The sequence below is a fragment of the Gracilinanus agilis genome, chromosome 1, assembly GCF_016433145.1.
Source record: "Gracilinanus agilis isolate LMUSP501 chromosome 1, AgileGrace, whole genome shotgun sequence".
Classification (NCBI taxonomy): Eukaryota; Metazoa; Chordata; class Mammalia; order Didelphimorphia; family Didelphidae; genus Gracilinanus; species Gracilinanus agilis.
The window spans coordinates 673075311-673093777 of record NC_058130.1 but is presented as its reverse complement, the minus strand read 5'-3'; the positions used below and the strand labels follow the sequence as shown (position 1 = coordinate 673093777).

The following is an 18467-nucleotide window of genomic DNA, read 5'->3' as shown; positions in this document are numbered from 1 at the left end:
CTTTGAGGAGGTCTACTTTTATCAGCCTTTGAGCCAGTTACCATTGCCTCCTAAGTAGAGCAGATAACAAATCTTGTAGAGATGATTGGTTTGTAGGTGATTGGTGAAGTTTAGTCATTCTTATTTTCAAATATTTTACTTATGAAGTCACTAAATAATTAAATGGTCTCCCTGTCCTCATGAGAGCTTATGTAAATTGCATTTTGATGTACATCATGCAAATTGTTCACTTTTTCCCTCCTGTATATAGCCTGTGACCCAAATAACAAACGCCTTCGTCAAATCAAGGACCAAATTCTGACAGACTCAAAGTACAACCCAAAGATCCTCTTCCAGTTGCTGCTCGATACTGCCCAGTTTGAATTCATACTCAAAGAGGTAACAAATGATTATTTTATAAAGGAAGCATTAAAACAATAATCAAAAAGAGAAAAACATTGACATAGCACTTTAAAGCTTATATAAATTATACTTTACATACATTATCTCATTTGAACCTCACAACAGTCCTTGAGGTAGGCCTTACTGTCCCCATTTTACAGATGATAAGATTGAGACTTATAAAGGTAAATCATCCATGATCATATAGCTCCTGTAGTAACTTTCAGAAGCAAGATTTGAACCCCAAGTCTTTTTGACTGTAAGTCTACTAGTCTCTCCACTAATCACTCAACTTCATATGAAAATACCTGGATTCATAGATCACTGAAATTTAAAGGTGGAAGAAGCCTTAGAGATATCTCTTCTAATTTTTTCAAATAAAACAACCATGGACTTGTGAAGTGAAGGAAATTCAAAACTAACTTTTCCAAGGAAATCCAAATAATAATTTACATAGGTGATATTTGAACCATGGTCTTCTGGTTTGAAAATCAGGGTCCCACTTCATTCTTGTATCAGCACCCAAACACCTCTCAGGGATTTATGATGTGCAAAGCCCCAGGACTCATGGGCTAGCAAGGCCATTTACTAGATAGGTGATCATACACCTCTCTGAGCCTAAATCTCCTTACCTGTAAGTCAGTGATGGCCGTGTTTTGTCTATTATTTTGCAGGATTCTTGTGACAATTAGTTATTTATCCCTAGTTTTTCCTAAGTTCTGTTCCAACTTCCCCAGTTGTCTGTTGTACATTTCAAACCGGATATCCCATAGGAATCTTAAAATGGATAAGCAAACAAAAGAGAATGCATTATCTCACCCTCTCCCCAAAGAAGGAAACAAGCATTTATTAAGCACCTACTACATGCCAGGCACTGGGCTAAGCACTTAAAAATATAATTTCATTTGATCCCTGGGAGGTCCCCATTTTACAGTTGAGGAAACTGAAAGTTGCCAAAACCACCTTTCTTCTGAAATATCCTATTTTGAAAATACCATCATCCTTCCAGTCACTCAGTTTCACAACCTGTCTTATCCTTTACTCTTTGCTTTCACTCCATATTTCCAATCAGTTCCCAAATCTTGTCTGTTCAACCTCCACAATATTCCTTGCATTTTTCCTCTTCTCTCCACTCACATCCTCACTAATGTAGTTAAGGCCCTCACTACTTGTATGGACTATCGTGATGGCCTCTTAATTGGTTTATATGTTTTCAGTACATCTTCCATATATCTTACAAAGTGATATTACTAAAGTACAGAATTGACCATGTCATTCCCCGGCTTAGTCATCTCTAGTGGCTCCCTATTACCTCCCAGAATTAAATGCAAACTCCTCTGCTGCTTAGCCTTTTGCCACTGAACTCCCACCTAACTTTCCACTCTTGTTATTCATGTTTCCCTTTCACACATTCTGGTTCAGCCTAACTGAGCTTTTTGCTGGACTCTGCGTTCAATATTCTGTCATCTTTCTCTATGCCTCTGCTCAAGTTTCCCCACCTCCACCACCATGCTAGGAGTGCAATTCATGCTCCTCTCTGACTCTTAAATTCCCTCATGATCAATGCATCAGTTCAGCAAACATTCATTAAATGCCTACTATATTCCACACTCTGTGTGTGGCATGGAAACACAAAAGTAGCCCTTGTTTCAAGGAATTTCTATTCTGTTTGAGGTTCATGAGCAGCATGTTCATATATATGTAGGTACAAAATAAATATAAGGTAATTTTGGTAGGGTGGTGTTAGTAACTGAAGAGGCTAAAGAAAAGCCTCATGCAGGACATAGTGATTTCTGAGCAAGTGATGCAGTCACAAAGGCAGAGCGGTCTGTTCTCAAGGACCTCCTCCAGACAATAGCAGGAAGACAGAATCAGTGCAGAGTTGTTTGCGGAGGGCCTCAGGAAAGGGATCTGAGAGAAATAGAAGTAAGGGGGCAAACATCAAAAGGACAACAAAGTCTCATGACTGCTACTGAACTGTAGAGTATAGGATGAGAAGTAACATCGAGAGTGAGGCTGGAAAGATTGGTCTGGGTTAAGAAGGGATTTTTAAGAGATTATATATGCATAGCACTGTCTATTCCTGTGATACCTCTCCTATTTTCCATGTTTTTTTTTTTTTAACAGTTACTGATTGAGGCTCTGGTTTTATTAGTCTGAGATACACTTTAGTGGGGCTAAGGACTAGAATTCTTTGAAAATAGCAAAGTACTCTCTTTCTCTTCACTTTCAACAAGGCTTTGACCATTTTTGGTTCTATCCCAAATATATGATTTTCTTTGTATAGAAAAAAGAAGCAAAATAGAAGTTCAGTATCTCTTCCTTGTGTGCCTCATCTGTTGTCATCCCAATCAGACTAATCAGTGGTCCCTTTTTCGTTGATCTTCTACTGCCCCTACCACAGCTACAAAAACTCTTAGTGTTGTCCATAGCATTCATCACCAGGCTCACCTTATTTCAATATTTAGTTATTGTGATTCTGCTCAGACAAGACCTTGCTACTTTTTGTATATAACATCAGAGAGCTGCCCTCATACGCCATGGACAAATCATAACCTCTAGTTCTGTTTGCTTGTCTGCAATATAAGAGTATTAAATTCAACAACCTACAAGGACCCTTATGGCTCTATGATTCTGCATTTCTTTTTTAAGAACCTTATTGACCACTTTAGACATTTCCACTTTCCTTTATTGGAATAATTGTCATTTGTTATAGCAGAATTTTATTTGTTGAGAGTATCAAATTATTCTATATCCCTGTGGAATTTTAGGTCATAAAATCCTACCTAGGGGACATCTAGGTGGGTCAGTGGATTGAAAGCCAGGCCTAGCGAAGGGAGGTTCTAGTTCAAACCAGGCCTCAAATACTTCCTAGCTGTGTGACCCTGGGCAAGTCACTTAATTCCCATTACTGAGCCCCTACTGCTCTTCTGCCTTGGAACCAATACACAGTATTGATTTTAAGATGGAAGGGAAGGGTTTTTTTTTAAATTAATAAATAAAATCCTACCTCTCAGGGCAGCTAGATGGCTCAGTAGATAGAGAGCCACACCTGGAGATCCCTGGGTTCAGATCTGGCCTCAGACACTTTCTAGGTATGTGAACTTGGTAAGTCACTGGCTCAGGTTGCCTAGCCCTTACCAATCCTCTGACTCAGTACCAATACTTAGTATCAATTCTAAGACAGAAGGTAAGATCTTTTTTTTTTTGTTTTTTTGTTTGTTTTTTTTAATTTTTTTAAACCCTTTACTTCTGTGTATTGACTTATAGGTGGAAGATTGGTAAGGGTAGGCAATGGGGGTCAAGTGACTTGCCCAGGGTCACACAGCTGGGAAGTGTCTGAGGCCGGATTTGAACCTAGGACCTCCTGTCTCTAGGCCTGGCTCTCAATCCACTGAGCTACCCAGCTGCCCCCCTGGAAGGTAAGATCTTAAAGACAAACAAACAAAGAGATTATGGCTGACCCTTCTCTGAATTCTTTGGAATTATTTAAATTTTACTCAGTTTTCCACTAGTAATATTTCAGATACTCGAGGGCCTGAGTTCATTTAATTTCTGATTTGACAGCCAATTATCCCTAACTGGTCAAAATAGATTTGGAAAAGCCATTTCTGCTATTGCTTCTTCTGCCTTTTGAAAAATCAAAATATTATTAAATCTAGTAAAGAATTGATCAGTTCTTTTTTTTCTGCAGAATTCTAGCAAATAACTCTGCCATTGAAGCCGCCTCCTTGCTTTATTATCATTCTGCTGTGCCAGTTTTGTTGTAGTTCCCCTATTCATCATTTCCTTCTTCTGATCCATGGCCTAAGCCTATCTCACTAAAATATATTCCTTTTCCCCTCCTCCCTCCATTGCCATTCATCCACTAAGTATAGGCTACCATACTTTTCTATGTTGGTTTATGGCTTTCCTCAGCTAAGTATATTCTCTTGCTAAACTGTGGTACCCAATCACTCTTTTTTTTTTGTTAATCTAGCCTGTTCTTTTGATTATAGTATATCCTTCAATAAGTATGTTCTGCCCATGAGTCACATCTCAGGTGGGACTCAGTGATACCTATGGGACCAAGTTCATCTGCATTTTGAAGATTTATAGTTCATATGTTTATTACCCTTAATTTGCTCATATTTGCAATGACTACTCTCTTGGTTCCTTGCCCCATTTTTTTTTTATCATTTTCTTCATCATCCTGCCTAGATTGCAAAGACTCCTTCTGCCACCCCAAGCAAGGCTCATTCCTGCCCTGGGACCTTTCTTTCTACTCCTACAGGAGTCTTCTTCAATAAGTTTTTCCTAAGAAATGAAAAGTTAACAATTAGGGATTTGTGAAGTTTGAGCTTTCAAGATCTTTCAGGCCTATACTCACCTCCTCCATTTCAAAGAAGAGGCAACTGAGGCCGAGAGGGATTAGGTGATTTGCCCAAGAACATTTGGGCAGATAAATGCAGATTCTGGATGGGAACCCATCCGCCCAGACTCCCAGCCTACTGAACTTTCCACTGCATCATTCTTTCTCTGGAATAAAAGCAGCTTAAAGTAATGGTACTTTCAGGATGTTTTTTCAGTTAAAATATGGGTTTCATTCAGGGCCTGTCAATAAAGTGTTTAATATTAATTTTCTTTCAACTATAAATGGCTTTTCTACTATTCTTGCCAGATGTTCAAGCAAATGCTTTCAGAAAAGCAAGCCAAATGGGAACACCACAAAAAAGAAGGGTCTGAGAGGATGCTGGAACTAGCTGATGTCTTCTCAGGAGTAAAGCCCTTAACAAGAGTGGAGAAAAATGGTAAATGTTCAAATAGAGAGTTTTTGGTGCATTTTGATATGTATACAAGGATACTCACATTATCAGCTAGAAAGCTGACAAGATGGCAATACCTTTGCTTTGTCTTTTCCCTTCATTTCTGCTGCTTACCTCTTGTTTATATCCTCATATAGCTATTTCATGCCTCCATTTTCTTGATTTGTTACCCTTTTTGGCCTTTTACTTCATCATGATTCATTCATTCAATACACAGCTCCATATATAAGTACTGGACAATTGGCAGATTTCCAGATTTTATCATTTTTGCTTGCCCATTAGATGACTGACTTGCAAGTGAGCAGTTTGCCTTAGCATAAAAAGGGACTTCAGACTGATTTTGAAAACAGCATTCTCAAATCTGAGTAGAATAAAATCAGTGGAGTGATTTTTGAAGGCCTTTGCTTGCCTCAGGAAAATGTATCTTGAAAAAAAGTCCCCTTAAAATTTCCCAGGACAGTCTTCTGCAGAAATCTAGGCCGTCCTCAGTAAGAAACACTGTTTCTTAGATGTTCAGTGTTTCTTAAAACCAGTACATAGATTTCATGTCAAAGTTATGGTTCAGGAGAAGTAGATTTTTATGCAGTCTGTGTGTGTTTCTGTAGCATGTGGAAGTGTTTATACTGTCAATGCATGGTATATTTATGCCCATTTTATAGAACTTTTTCACTTAGTTTTATACTCTTTTACATGATTAGAAGTCAGTAGTCCTAGTCATTCAGTTTGCTGTGTTATTGCCTTTTATAAGACCTTATGGGTCACAGACTCAACCCCTGATTTTGAAAAATTCATTCTTAATTTATAGAAACCCATTATTTAGAAAAATAGGTACTAATATTTTATGTTTTAATCCAGGGTATATGTGTCCATATGTGAGTATCTTTGTTTATTTTTCATTTTCTTATATTTTCAATATTTTTCAAAGCTTACCTGTCTATAATATCACTAGTCTCCCCTCTTTGTTTTTCTTTAATGATTTATTTAACAATTAAAGTATACTTTTTCCCTGCCTTAAGGAGCCAAGTAGTCCTCTACTACATCTTTAAGATGTTAACTGTTAACTCTGAAATGATTCATCAGTGTTTTAAGCACTACAGAAAGCAAATCACAAGACAGGTAATAAAATGTAATATAAGGAAAGCTTTGAAGATATTACCCCCCCCCAAAAAAAAAAATCAAACCAAGGAAGTCTTATTTGAGTGTCACCCTTTCCATGTTAGTCACTCAAATTTGTCCCATCAGTGCTCACCTATAAAATCTGAGAAGGAAGAACCTTAGGCACCACCTACTCCAACTCATATGTGACCAAGTAGCCCCTCTACATGACCCCACTACTGCCAACTGACCTCCTTTCCTTCCAAAACATACCATTGTCATTCTGCCCCAGATCCTTTGCCTAACTTTGCCTTCCATCTAGACTACCCCCCATTTGCTACTTCCTCATCTCTACAAATCTAATCTATTTTTCATGACCTAGATCAAGATGCATCTCCTTCAGAAAGCTGCCCCTGACAACTCTGCCCCCTCTGCTTTTTCTCCTCTCTCTCTTCTAATAACACTTTTTTTTTTTTATTACACCACACATTTTTAAAATTGCCATTTGGTAGTTATTTTATTCCAGAAATGTTTGTTCCTTGAGGATAAGCTCTTTGAAGGCAAGGACTATACCATATTCTCATTTCATAAATTCAAGTGCATGGTCAATACTTAATAATCATGAACTAAATTAATTTTAAACTGAAGTATCCTTCAACATGTTGCAACTATAGGAATTACATGTCTTTAGTAATCTTTCTTTTGCTTACTCATTACCAGAAAATCTGCAAGCTTGGTTCCGAGAGATCTCAAAGCAAATATTGTCTTTAAATTATGATGATTCTACTGCTGCAGGCAGAAAAACCGTGCAGTTAATACAGGCATTAGAAGAGGTAAGGAAAGTCTTTACAGAATTACTGGGCAGTTACCATGCCTTACACATTTACCTTCTATTCTTTTTACAATGTGGAACCAGTTCTTTTGTTTTATCCATTACCATCAAACTAATTTAATAGCCAATAAATGCCAGCATCTTAAGTCTAAACCAAGATTTATCTTCATTAACAACCCTAGAAAGCTTCAGAAATTGAGGTTTTCCTTCCTAAATTTAAAGATCATAGTTGTTTCTTCTAAATGGAAACATGTTTTATGTGCTTGTGTAGGTTGCACAGTTAGTGACCAAGAGACCATTTCTGTTCAGATGCCATCAGCACTTATTCTTGCTTTATAACTTTGCTTATTTAATAATTTCTAAAAGTTATAATTTTTAATATTTTGCCAAACAGATTTTATCAAGAAATTGTTGGCCATTTTAAGGAGTAGATCATGTTTAAGTTTATTTTCCAGGAAAATCAGCACAGAAGAAGGCATTCATAATTTTGAGTAAAGTTAACATTAAATTTATTTCCATCACTCAGGTTCAAGAATTTCATCAGCTAGAGTCCAATCTGCAAGTGTGTCAGTTTCTTGCTGACACTCGTAAGTTTCTCCATCAAATGATCAGAACAATTAACATTAAAGAGGAGGTCTTGATCACTATGCAAATAATTGGTGACCTTTCCTTTGCCTGGCAGTTAATTGACAGGTAATATGAGTTCTTTCACTGTTAACAAGACATCTGAAAAACTTTATGGCAGAGGTTCTCATTACTGTGTTCTTCTTTTCAGTTTCACCTTCATCATGCAAGAAAGCATAAGGGTTAACCCTTCCATGGTTACTAAACTTAGAGCTACATTCTTAAAGGTAAGCAGGGTTAAGGGGAACAGTTGTCCATTTCAACAACTTCAGGGTAGTCTTTTAATTGTTAGCCTCATTAATTGTCAGCCCTAGATTCTTTCCTCTTTGAGAATTCAGTTATGTTGTACCATTTTTTTCAGATTCTATATGACCAGTTTCTCACCAGAGATAGTTTCACAAGAAAATTTGTTATTCAAATTAATATAAAAATAAGAATTTCTCAGAGAATAATATATATGCTTTGTAATGCATTATTAAATATCAATAAAACCTATTAAACTTGCTTAAAGATCTGCACTTAAATCAATTGGCTTCAGTCCATAAAATATTCTCATTTTTTAGTCACTTTCTCTTATCTCTATCAAGATTCTTTGTCTCATCATTCCTATTTCCTGAGTTTTTTCTGATATCCAGGAACTTTTGTCTGTCCATGTCAGGAGTTAAATGTTAATAAAAATAGGGTTTTAAGAGCTTAAATGCTATTCTTTGGCTTATGAATATTAGGTTTTGCTGGGGGGGGTGTTTGTTTTTTTAATTTTATAATAACTCTTAACTTTTGTCTTAGAATCAGTACTAAGTATCAATACCAGGATAGAAGAATTGTAAGGCAATTGAGGTTAAGTGACATCAGAAGATTATTAACATCAGAATCTAGTTCAACTCAGATCATGAGCACAAATTCTCTCCTGCAACATCCATAAGATGGCCATGGATGGGAATCTTTATGCTTTGATTACATATAAAATTTAATCTTCATAATAAGTGAAAAAAAGGCTTTTTTCAGATTCACTTTACTTTTCAAGAAAGTCTGTGCTTGGTTTCTAATGATTATTATGCATTTATAGAGGACACAATTCCTAGAGCGTCAAAGTTAAATTATTACATTTTAGAACATTATTATTAATTCATATTTATTTGGAACACAGTACAATTGCTAATCTCCTATACCTGATTTGGTACTTAAAAGATTTTCAAGGTTGTATAGAAATGTAGTCTTGCACTTATTGTTTGATTACTTTTTTCATTTTATTTTTTAATGAAATTTATTCCCAGGTTTCTCAGTTTCTCTCTCCTCCCCACAGCACAGAAGGTTTCACCCAACAAAAAGATGTAAATTATACGATAATATCCGAGTCTCAGAATATACACAGTTTTACAACTCTAGGCATATTCCAAATTGCACTCCAAAATTGTTAGATCAGTTCACAGTTCCACAAACCATTTATTAGTGTTTTCACTTTTCCACATCCACCCCAACATTTGTCATTTTTGCTCTTTTATCATTAGCCAACCTGATTAGGTGTAAGATGATATCTCAGAATTGTTTTGATTTATATTTCTCTAATCAGTAGTGATTCAGAGCATTTTTTCATTTTTATTATCAATAATTACATTCTTTTACTATTTCAACTTTTTATTCTTTAGAAAAGAGAAAAAGGGAAGAAGGTAAGCTCAGTACTTAAGAAAATGAAGAATTTCCTTCACCTCTCATATCTAAGCAGTTTGGTTGCATTGATACTAAGATATGAAGTTTGTCTCATGTACTCATTTTCCAAAAATGTATTCCATCAAAATGTAGCCCTGCATAAGTTGAATATCTTTACAATGAAAATCTCTGAAATAAAAATACAAAGTCTAACCTATTTCTTTCATATTATAACAGATATAGTCATATAATTTACACAGTCCTTTGGCACTACCTAGAATTACCTGTCTTCATAAAAGCAAGGAAAAAATTGCTTTCAAAATCAGTCGAAAATATGAAAAGAATTCTTTGAGATGTAGCATTTTTTGGTTTAGGTTGTGTGAGGTTGTTTATATGATTTTTTGCCAGCTTCAACCATAATATCATTAATTCATGTAGGTTGGAAAGAAACGGCAAAGTCCTTCTTCCTTTCTATAGCACCAAGGTCTTCGGACCTTCCTTTCCCCCATAGACTATGAGCACCCTCAAAATATAGAATCCCTGACATGCCCAGGTCCCTGACTAAATCCTAAACCTGCCCATTTCTAAATGGTTCCCAGTCCACTATGTTGTTGGCCAGTTCTAACCATCTTTCAAGCCCTTTGTCCTCTATAGTTCTTTATCATTACAGAGCCTTCCTCCTTCTTTCTCCTTAGGGGTCCAACACCATTCTTCAGAATAGGACTTTCCCCAGTCCTCCCTTGACTCCACCAGAAATCTCAGTTTGACCTAGAAATTCTGTCCTACCTGAATGGTTTACTTTGCACCCTAACCCTTGGTGTGCTAACTGTACAATCACCTAATGATCTGGAGAAAAGGATCGCCTTTTTCGTTTTGGAGAAACTATAATTTTTCTGAAGATTTTATGCCTCTGGCAACTATGCTAGATTTCTTCTCACCACCCCATTAGAAATACGTAGGCTAAAGGAAAAAATTGTAGAGGGCACAAATGAATAACTGGGACAGCCAGTTGATACAGTAGATAGAGTGTAGACTTGAAATCAAGGGAAGCCAGGAACAAGTCCTACCTCCAATACTTTGTGGCCCTGAGCAAGACACTTAACCTTCCTCAGCCTCAGTTTCCTCATTTGTAAAGTGAGTATAATAATTTCTAATTATCTCTAATCTAACTTTCTTTTCAGCTTGCTTCTGCTCTTGATTTGCCCCTTCTTCGAATCAATCAGGCAAACAGCCCTGACCTTCTCAGTGTATCACAGTATTATTCCGGAGAGTTAGTTTCCTATGTAAGAAAGGTAAGTTATTATTTTTGTTACATACTAACTACTGTAACTATTAAGTGAGTGACAGATACTGTGTTTAACCAGAATCTGTTCTCCATGACGTTAGGGACTACATATTTGTCTTTCTTTGGGTATCCCTCATTTTTAGTACAGAGTCTGGCACATGGTAGGTGCTTAAAAAAATGCTTTTTGACCAACTGACTGCCCTCAAGCAACTTAATTTCTGTCAGAGAATTAAAACTTGGGTACAAATAAATATAATACAAGGCAAATTTAGGCTGGAGAGATTATTACTATCTGAAGGCAATCAGAGAAGGAAACCATAAAGCTGGTGATAAGTGATTTGAACCTCATTAAAATCCAAGATTCTGAGAGGAGGAATGTCTTGTGGGAAGTAGGAGACAGAGTGTTGAGTCTGTGGGGATAGCTCATAGCCCAGTGTAGCTGGAAAGCAGTGAAGCAGAGTAATGTGAAATAAGGGAATGAAGCTGTAGAGGAGGTCTTAACAGTCAGGCTAAGTTTTTATTTTATCCCATAGGCATTTAGGAGCCACTGAAGTTTTTTTTCACAAAGGCAGTGTGATGCCTAATTATTTGGGCAACTGTGCAGAGAAAGAAGGAGAGGTAAAGGGGGAGGGAAGGCTTGGGAGCAGGGGGACCAGTCAGAAGGCTACTGGGGCTAGTCCAGTTGAGGAAAAATAAAGACCTAGGGTCTCTGGAGTAGAAAGAAGAGAACAGATAGAAGAAATGTTGAGGTGCTAGAGTCAACAAGATTTGGCACTCCATTAGATTAAAAAAAAATGGTTAGAAAAAAAGTCAGAGAGGACTCTAAAGTTACAAACCTAGGTGACTGAGAGGATCACAGTGCTCTAATAGGAAATAGGAAACTTTGGAGGAATGGACAGTTAAGAAGGGAAATATACCAAGTTGTGTTTTATACATGTGTTTTGAGATACCTATGGGACATTCAGGAGGAGTCGGAGTCAATAAACATTCATCAGGTGCTAAAGACAATCCTGACTCTCCAAAAGAAAGAGAATCTAATGGCATTTGATGGTGTCCACTGGAGTTCAGGAGAGATGAAAGATGGGTATACATATCTGGAAGTTATCTATATAAAAATGATACTTAAATCATAGAAGGTGATGAGATCTTGTGTGGATGGAGAGAAGAGGGGAAGCCCAGGACAGCTCTCTGGGGAACCACCCCTATTAGGGATAAGCCTAAGAAGGAACAGTTAGAAAGGGAGGTCAAGAACCCAGACTGAGCAGCATCACAGAAGCCAAGTGTGGCTGGGGAGGGGTAGATGGAACAGGAGATAGCAGTAAATGAGCTGCATAAATAAGAATGGAGAAAAGGCCTTCACATTCAGCAGGTCAGAGGTCATTTACTATCTTGAAGAGAAAAAGACAGCTGATAGGACCAAAAATGAAATTTCAAGAGACTGAGAAATGAGTGGATGGTAAGAAAGAAGAAGGCAACAAAAGTAGATTCTTTCTAGGAATTTGAAAGTGAAGGGAAATAGAGACTTAAAATGATAGAAAAGACAGGAGAGGGCAATGAGGTTTTTTTAAGGCTGCATAAATCAGGGCATGTTTATAGATTCTGGGAAAAGAGCAACTATATATTGAGTGATTAGACATAAGAGGGAGTACCTGAAGATGAATGAGAGACTATCAGTGGTGATTAAAGCAAAAGAAGAGTTGGATCTAGGGCATAGGAAGAGTGCCCTTGGAAAAGGAAGGAGCCACCTTTTCCTCAGTGACAAGAGGAAAGGAGAAAAAGCCATGATAGTGTAGAAGAGCTTTAAAGAATGTAGGTACCTTGGGTTATCAAGTTAATCATTTTTTTATCTTCTTTAAAGGTTTTGCAAATTATTCCAGAAAGTATGTTTACTTCTCTTCTGAAGATCATAAAGCTTCAAACCCATGCTATCATTGAAGTGCCTACCCGGCTAGACAAAGACAAACTAAGAGACTATGCCCAATTGGGCCCACGATACGAGGTTCTTTTGTCACTTAAAAAGTTTTGCATTTTATGTTTTAGACAAAACATCATGATATCCACCTCCCCTTCCCCCCATGCCATATGACCCACACACGTAAAAATCCATCTTGATTCTAAGGACCTTCAGGGATGGAGTTTTTTGTTTTTTTTCCTCCTCTACCTTGCTAGCCCTTTGCATGACTTAACTCCTGGCTTTGGGAAAACCTTCATTTTTTTATTACCCAGGTTGCTCAGATTTGATTTTAAGGTCCTTTGCTCCTATTCAGCCCAAAGCAGAGGATGGACACAGCTAATCCCAATCCTCTATATGATCTCCCCTTGAAGATGATTAAGGATTTCTAAATTTTTCTTCAGGTTAAATAGTCTTTGTAGGCCAAGTAGTCCAAACTACATTGCCTTAAAGACCATCTGTTTTTTTTCTACCTGGGCTTAGACAAAAGATTTTTAAAACTTGTGGAGTGAAAATTGAGAATGAAACTGTGATTCTTGCTAAGCATTCAAATTAATTCAGTGAGAACTTAACCAGTCATTACTAATTCTGAGAGCTGTCCTGCCTTCCGACTCCCAACTGTCAGCATTTAGGGCAGGATCCTCACATCTGCCATCTTTAGTAAGTGACTTTATTAACATTCAGAGGGGAAATTGAGAGACCAAGAAGGAATAAAAGTGTTATCAGACTCTAAAATAAAGTTAGAGGGAACCCTAGAGATCATCTAGTCCAGTTCTCTCATTTTACAGAGGAAGAATCCAAGGCACAGAGAAGTTAAATGATTTAACCACAGTCAGACAATTAGCCAGTGATAGGACCTGTCCTGGGGTCCAGTCTTGCATTGTTTCCTCTCTACTTTATGCCATCAGTTCAGCCAAAGGATGAAGAGGCAGCCAGTTACCTCACTGTTCCCTTAAGCCACTCACCCCATCATTGATCTTTTGCTTTCCATAAATGGCTTCTGTCATTTACCTTAATTGTTTCTTTCCATTATAGGTTGCCAAGCTTACCCATGATATTTCCATTTTTACTGAAGGCATCTTAATGATGAAAACTACTTTGGTTGGCATTATCAAGGTAATAACACTTTGGGTGTCCTTTTTTCAGAGTCAGAAAGCAGATTATTCTACTGTTTACCCAGCACATGAATAGAAAGCCATCACTACTTATAGATTACAGCCCATTCTGTTCTCTGGTCAGTAATTCAATTTACTGTTTTGACACTTTGATATTCGTTGCAGGATTGGGAATTAGGAGTTGAAATTCCCACCTCCATTCTTTTGCTGGAGGATTTTGTTCCTTATTTATTTGTATATTGGCAACAGAAAAGAATAGAAAGGTATTGTTTCTGTCATACTTAATAGTCCATCTTAGAGCTGCTCAGTTCTGCATTTGTGCAGAAAATAACCATATGTCACTTCAGAAGCTATTTAGATATTAGAAAAATTATTTTTAGTATTCCATGCAACAAAGAGAAGATATCTCTAGTTCTTAACACTGAAGAATAAGAATGATATGTTTAATAGATCTCTTTACTTTACAAAGCTGGTTTGATTCATTTTGCACTAATTGATTTATTTTAAAACCACTTATCAAATGCCTCCTTTTTACCACATACACATAGAAGTAATCAAGGCATTGTCCCTGCCCTCTTGGAGTTTAAATTTTAGGCGGGAGGAAGGGAGAGAGAGAGACAGAGAGAGAAACACCTTTTGTGAGAATTGTAGTTATTGCTAATGACTCAAAACTAGCAGGAAAATAGAGCACATTGTATGACAGGATCCAAAATGATGTGGACAGGCTGGAGCAGTGGAATAAATCAAATAGAATGAAATCTTAGCAGATTAATGCACAGTACTACATTTAGATTCAAAAGGTCAGCTTTACAGTTAATCAGTAAGTGCCTCTTATGAACACAGCCCTGTGCTTAGGGGAAGGGAATAGCAGACACAGAGAATGAAGCAATCAAGTTGGACTAGGAACAGGGAAAAGCATATCCACAGCCACAGCCATCCCCCTGGACTCTGTCCTGGCACATGACTTCCTCATGTGCCTGTTTGTTCTTCATATTTAAATGTTTCCCTTGGAGATATTTGCTAAGTTCAGACCACCACATTTTAGGAAGGATGCTGACAAAAGAGAAAATATCCACGAGAGGACAAATGGGACAGTGAAAGAACTAGAAAAACAGTCATTGAAGGAACAGGGGGCATTTGGCATTCTCTAGAAGAGAAAGCTTAGGAACATAATAGTTGAATACAGTTATTTAAAGAAGGATTAGACTTCTCTTCTTGGCCCTGGAGGTCAGAACTAGAAACAGTAGATTAGAGTTGCAGAAAGGTGGATTTAGGTTTGATGTCAGAGAAGAAAATTTCCTATTAGAGTTGCCTCAAAGTAAAATGGACTGCCCTGGAAGTAAGTGGATATTCCTAGGAGACTAGAGGTCTTCAAGCAAAGGTTACACAGCCACATTTTGGGATTGTTGCAAAAGGATTCTTGATCTAGTACTAGTTATTCAAGATCCCATCAAACCCTGAGATTCGATAAAGGTAGGAGATCACTTGCTTATGTTAACTATAGTTGCAAGTTACATAGTACAGAATACAAAAGATAAGCTAGTGATTCTCCGAGAAGCATTACTGAATCTTCAGGGCAACTTAGCGTACACACACATACTCACTCTCTCTCTCTCTCTCTCTCTCTCTCTCTCTCTCTCTCTCTCTCTNCTCTTCTTGGCCCTGGAGGTCAGAACTAGAAACAGTAGATTAGAGTTGCAGAAAGGTGGATTTAGGTTTGATGTCAGAGAAGAAAATTTCCTATTAGAGTTGCCTCAAAGTAAAATGGACTGCCCTGGAAGTAAGTGGATATTCCTAGGAGACTAGAGGTCTTCAAGCAAAGGTTACACAGCCACATTTTGGGATTGTTGCAAAAGGATTCTTGATCTAGTACTAGTTATTCAAGATCCCATCAAACCCTGAGATTCGATAAAGGTAGGAGATCACTTGCTTATGTTAACTATAGTTGCAAGTTACATAGTACAGAATACAAAAGATAAGCTAGTGATTCTCCGAGAAGCATTACTGAATCTTCAGGGCAACTTAGTGTACACACACATACTCTCTCTCTCTCTCTCTCTCTCTCTCTCTCTCTCTCTCTCTCTCTCTCTCTCCCCACATACAGGTTTAACTTTTTCCCAAGGTACATTTCAGTGAATGCTGCTCATCTGAATTCAGATCTGTTCCCTTTGTTTCCTCTAGCTACCCTCTTCCAGTGCCAAGAATAGATACTTGTTAATTTCTCTTGAAGTAATTATTCATATTATTGCCATTAAAATTGATAGTTTGTAATTATGAATTAGTAAATTTGACAATTTTATAGCAATTTGAAATCTCACTATCAGCAAGTACCTTCACATTATCATCTAGTATGGGTGTCCCCACATCCCCCAAACAAACCAAATCCCAAATAAGTATTTGGTTGGGTGGGGGAAGCCTAGAGACTTAAGCTTTAATTTGAGAACTACTCTATTGTCATTCTAGAAGCCACTCTCTTTAGAATTCAAGTTTTTGTTTTCTTTCTCCTAATTAGCTTGTTACTTTTTTGGTTCTGACTTAGGTGGACCCCAAGCAATTATTGGAAGATGGAATAAGGAAAGAACTGGTTAAACGTGTTGCTCTTGCTCTTCACAGGGGACTCATCTTTAACCCTCGAGCCAAGGTACTAGGAAAGTCTAAAATAGCCCCTTTTCTGTGTATACCACATAGAATGGTACAGAAAATGACTTTTACTTCATGTGTGCAACCAAATTACCCATTCATATTTTAATGCTTAGCTTTTAAAAGACAACAAAGTTATTTCCTCCGATGGTTTGCTAGTCCTCCCCATATTCAGATTTTGAACTAACACATAAGATTTAGAAAAATCACCCTTCTTTAAGGGCATCTCAAACTCCTGTAGGACCTTGCTTTGCATTAACTATTAGAGAATGTGATTCATTGTCTCAGGAAAAGAAGCCTAAAATTGGTAAGTGAGAAATATTTCAAATATATTTGGCTTAGTATTTAAGACTACATATGTAATTAGCCAATGATTTTCTGTAATAAGTTTTTTCAAGACATCTTTTCCAAGGCAATTATACTAGTAAAAAGGAATGAAACCAGAATTCTTTTCTCCTGACATCTGTTGTTCCCCAAGATGAGTTAGAAAGTAAATATTTCCAAAGCTGTTTTAACTTGGCTTTTGCTTTGACTTTGCTTACTTGTTGATAAATCATTTAATGGCATCTCTACATTTTCTTCTATATTCATATAAATTTAAGTAAAACACATAACCTATCCCATTTAGTGGCCTTAATTTTTCTCCTTTGTATAGCCAAGTGAGCTGATGCCTAAGTTGAAAGATATGGGAGCTACCATGGATGGATTCCATCGTTCTTTTGAGTATATCCAGGACTACGTCAATATATATGGACTCAAGATTTGGCAGGAAGAAGTATCTCGTATTATCAATTATAACGTGGAACAAGAATGCAATAACTTCTTAAGAACAAAGGTATTTAGTTTATAAATTGATTATTAGTTGAAAAAAAGTTGTCTATATCAGAACCTTAATGATAAAGAAACTCAAAACATTAAGAAATACCAAAAATATATTCATAAAGTAACTCCTTAAAGCAGTTGTTAAAACTATGAATTGGCTGTTTAGCAAATTTAGCACCTACTAAGTTCTAGATGGTACAAATCTCTAGGAGATTTTTAAAAAATAAATAGGATTTGACCCTTGCCCTTAAGGATCTTACAATCTAGTAAAAGATTAGAAATAAAGACAAACGACTACCATGTGTGATATTTTATTGTGTTTTGGTAAAATTTAAATGCCAAAGGAATCCAGAGGAGAAAGATCATTTGTGGCCAGGATAATTAAAGGTTTCATGTAGGAGTGGCATTCATACTGGGATTTTCAGGATAAATATGATTTCATTATGTGAAGATGAGGACAGAAGAGGATATTCTAGCCAGAGAAAACAGCCTGAACAAGCTTACAGAGGCAGGGAGCTGGCAGGTAAGATCAGGTAAATTGGCACCAGATTGCAGGAGGCTTTGCTGAGTAGAGATTTTATTTAGTGGGCAGTAAGGAATCATGATTCTAACAAGGTAAATTAGAAAGTAGAGATGTTAGAAGCAGAGAAATTAACCTAGGAAATTGCAACATTCTAAGCAAGATGAATGAATAAATGAAAAATAAGCCCTTAATATATGCAAAGTATTGTGCTAAGTAAGCATGAGTATACAAAAAGAAAAATAAAATCATTCCTTCAATTAAGGACCTTACATTCTAATTGGGGAAGAAAGCAAATATAAGAAGGTCAGCTTCAGGGCAAATGGAAGAAGTGGGATAGAAGTAGAACTGGGACTCTGGATTCCTTCCCAATGGAATTGGAATGGAGGGTCAGCATCCTGCCAGGTAGGGAAATGTTAACTGTTATTATTGAAGAAAAGTCAGCAAGACTCAGCAACTCATTGAATGTGGGAGGATATAAAAAATTACCCTTGAGTTATCAAATCAATTGGATATAGAGAATGTCGATACCATTAATAGAAAGAGAGAAATCTGGAGGAAGATTTGGTTTTGGTGGTAATGGGAAGGGAGATGATGATAATTTCAGTTTTAGAAAGATTGAGTTTTGGTTGATGGGACTTCCAGGTCTTTTTAGAGCTCAGGAGAGTGGTCAAGATTCAAGAGACTTATTGGAGAATGCCCTAGAGCCATGGAGGCAAACCTATGGCATGCGGGCCAGAGGGGGCACTC

General features: G+C 37.1%; 1 protein-coding gene across 1 annotated transcript in view; it reads left to right on the top strand.

Annotated features, from left to right (window-relative positions):
* WASHC5 (WASH complex subunit 5) overlaps positions 1-18467 on the top strand; it is a 92548-nt gene that overhangs the window by 35051 nt on the left and 39030 nt on the right. The window contains exons 9-18 of the mRNA XM_044669141.1: positions 251-378; positions 5042-5171; positions 7002-7114; positions 7640-7806; positions 7889-7964; positions 10566-10676; positions 12528-12668; positions 13656-13736; positions 16275-16376; positions 17031-17210. Coding sequence (XP_044525076.1) covers positions 251-378; positions 5042-5171; positions 7002-7114; positions 7640-7806; positions 7889-7964; positions 10566-10676; positions 12528-12668; positions 13656-13736; positions 16275-16376; positions 17031-17210 — 1229 coding nt within the window. The remainder of the gene's footprint in view (positions 1-250; positions 379-5041; positions 5172-7001; positions 7115-7639; positions 7807-7888; positions 7965-10565; positions 10677-12527; positions 12669-13655; positions 13737-16274; positions 16377-17030; positions 17211-18467) is intronic.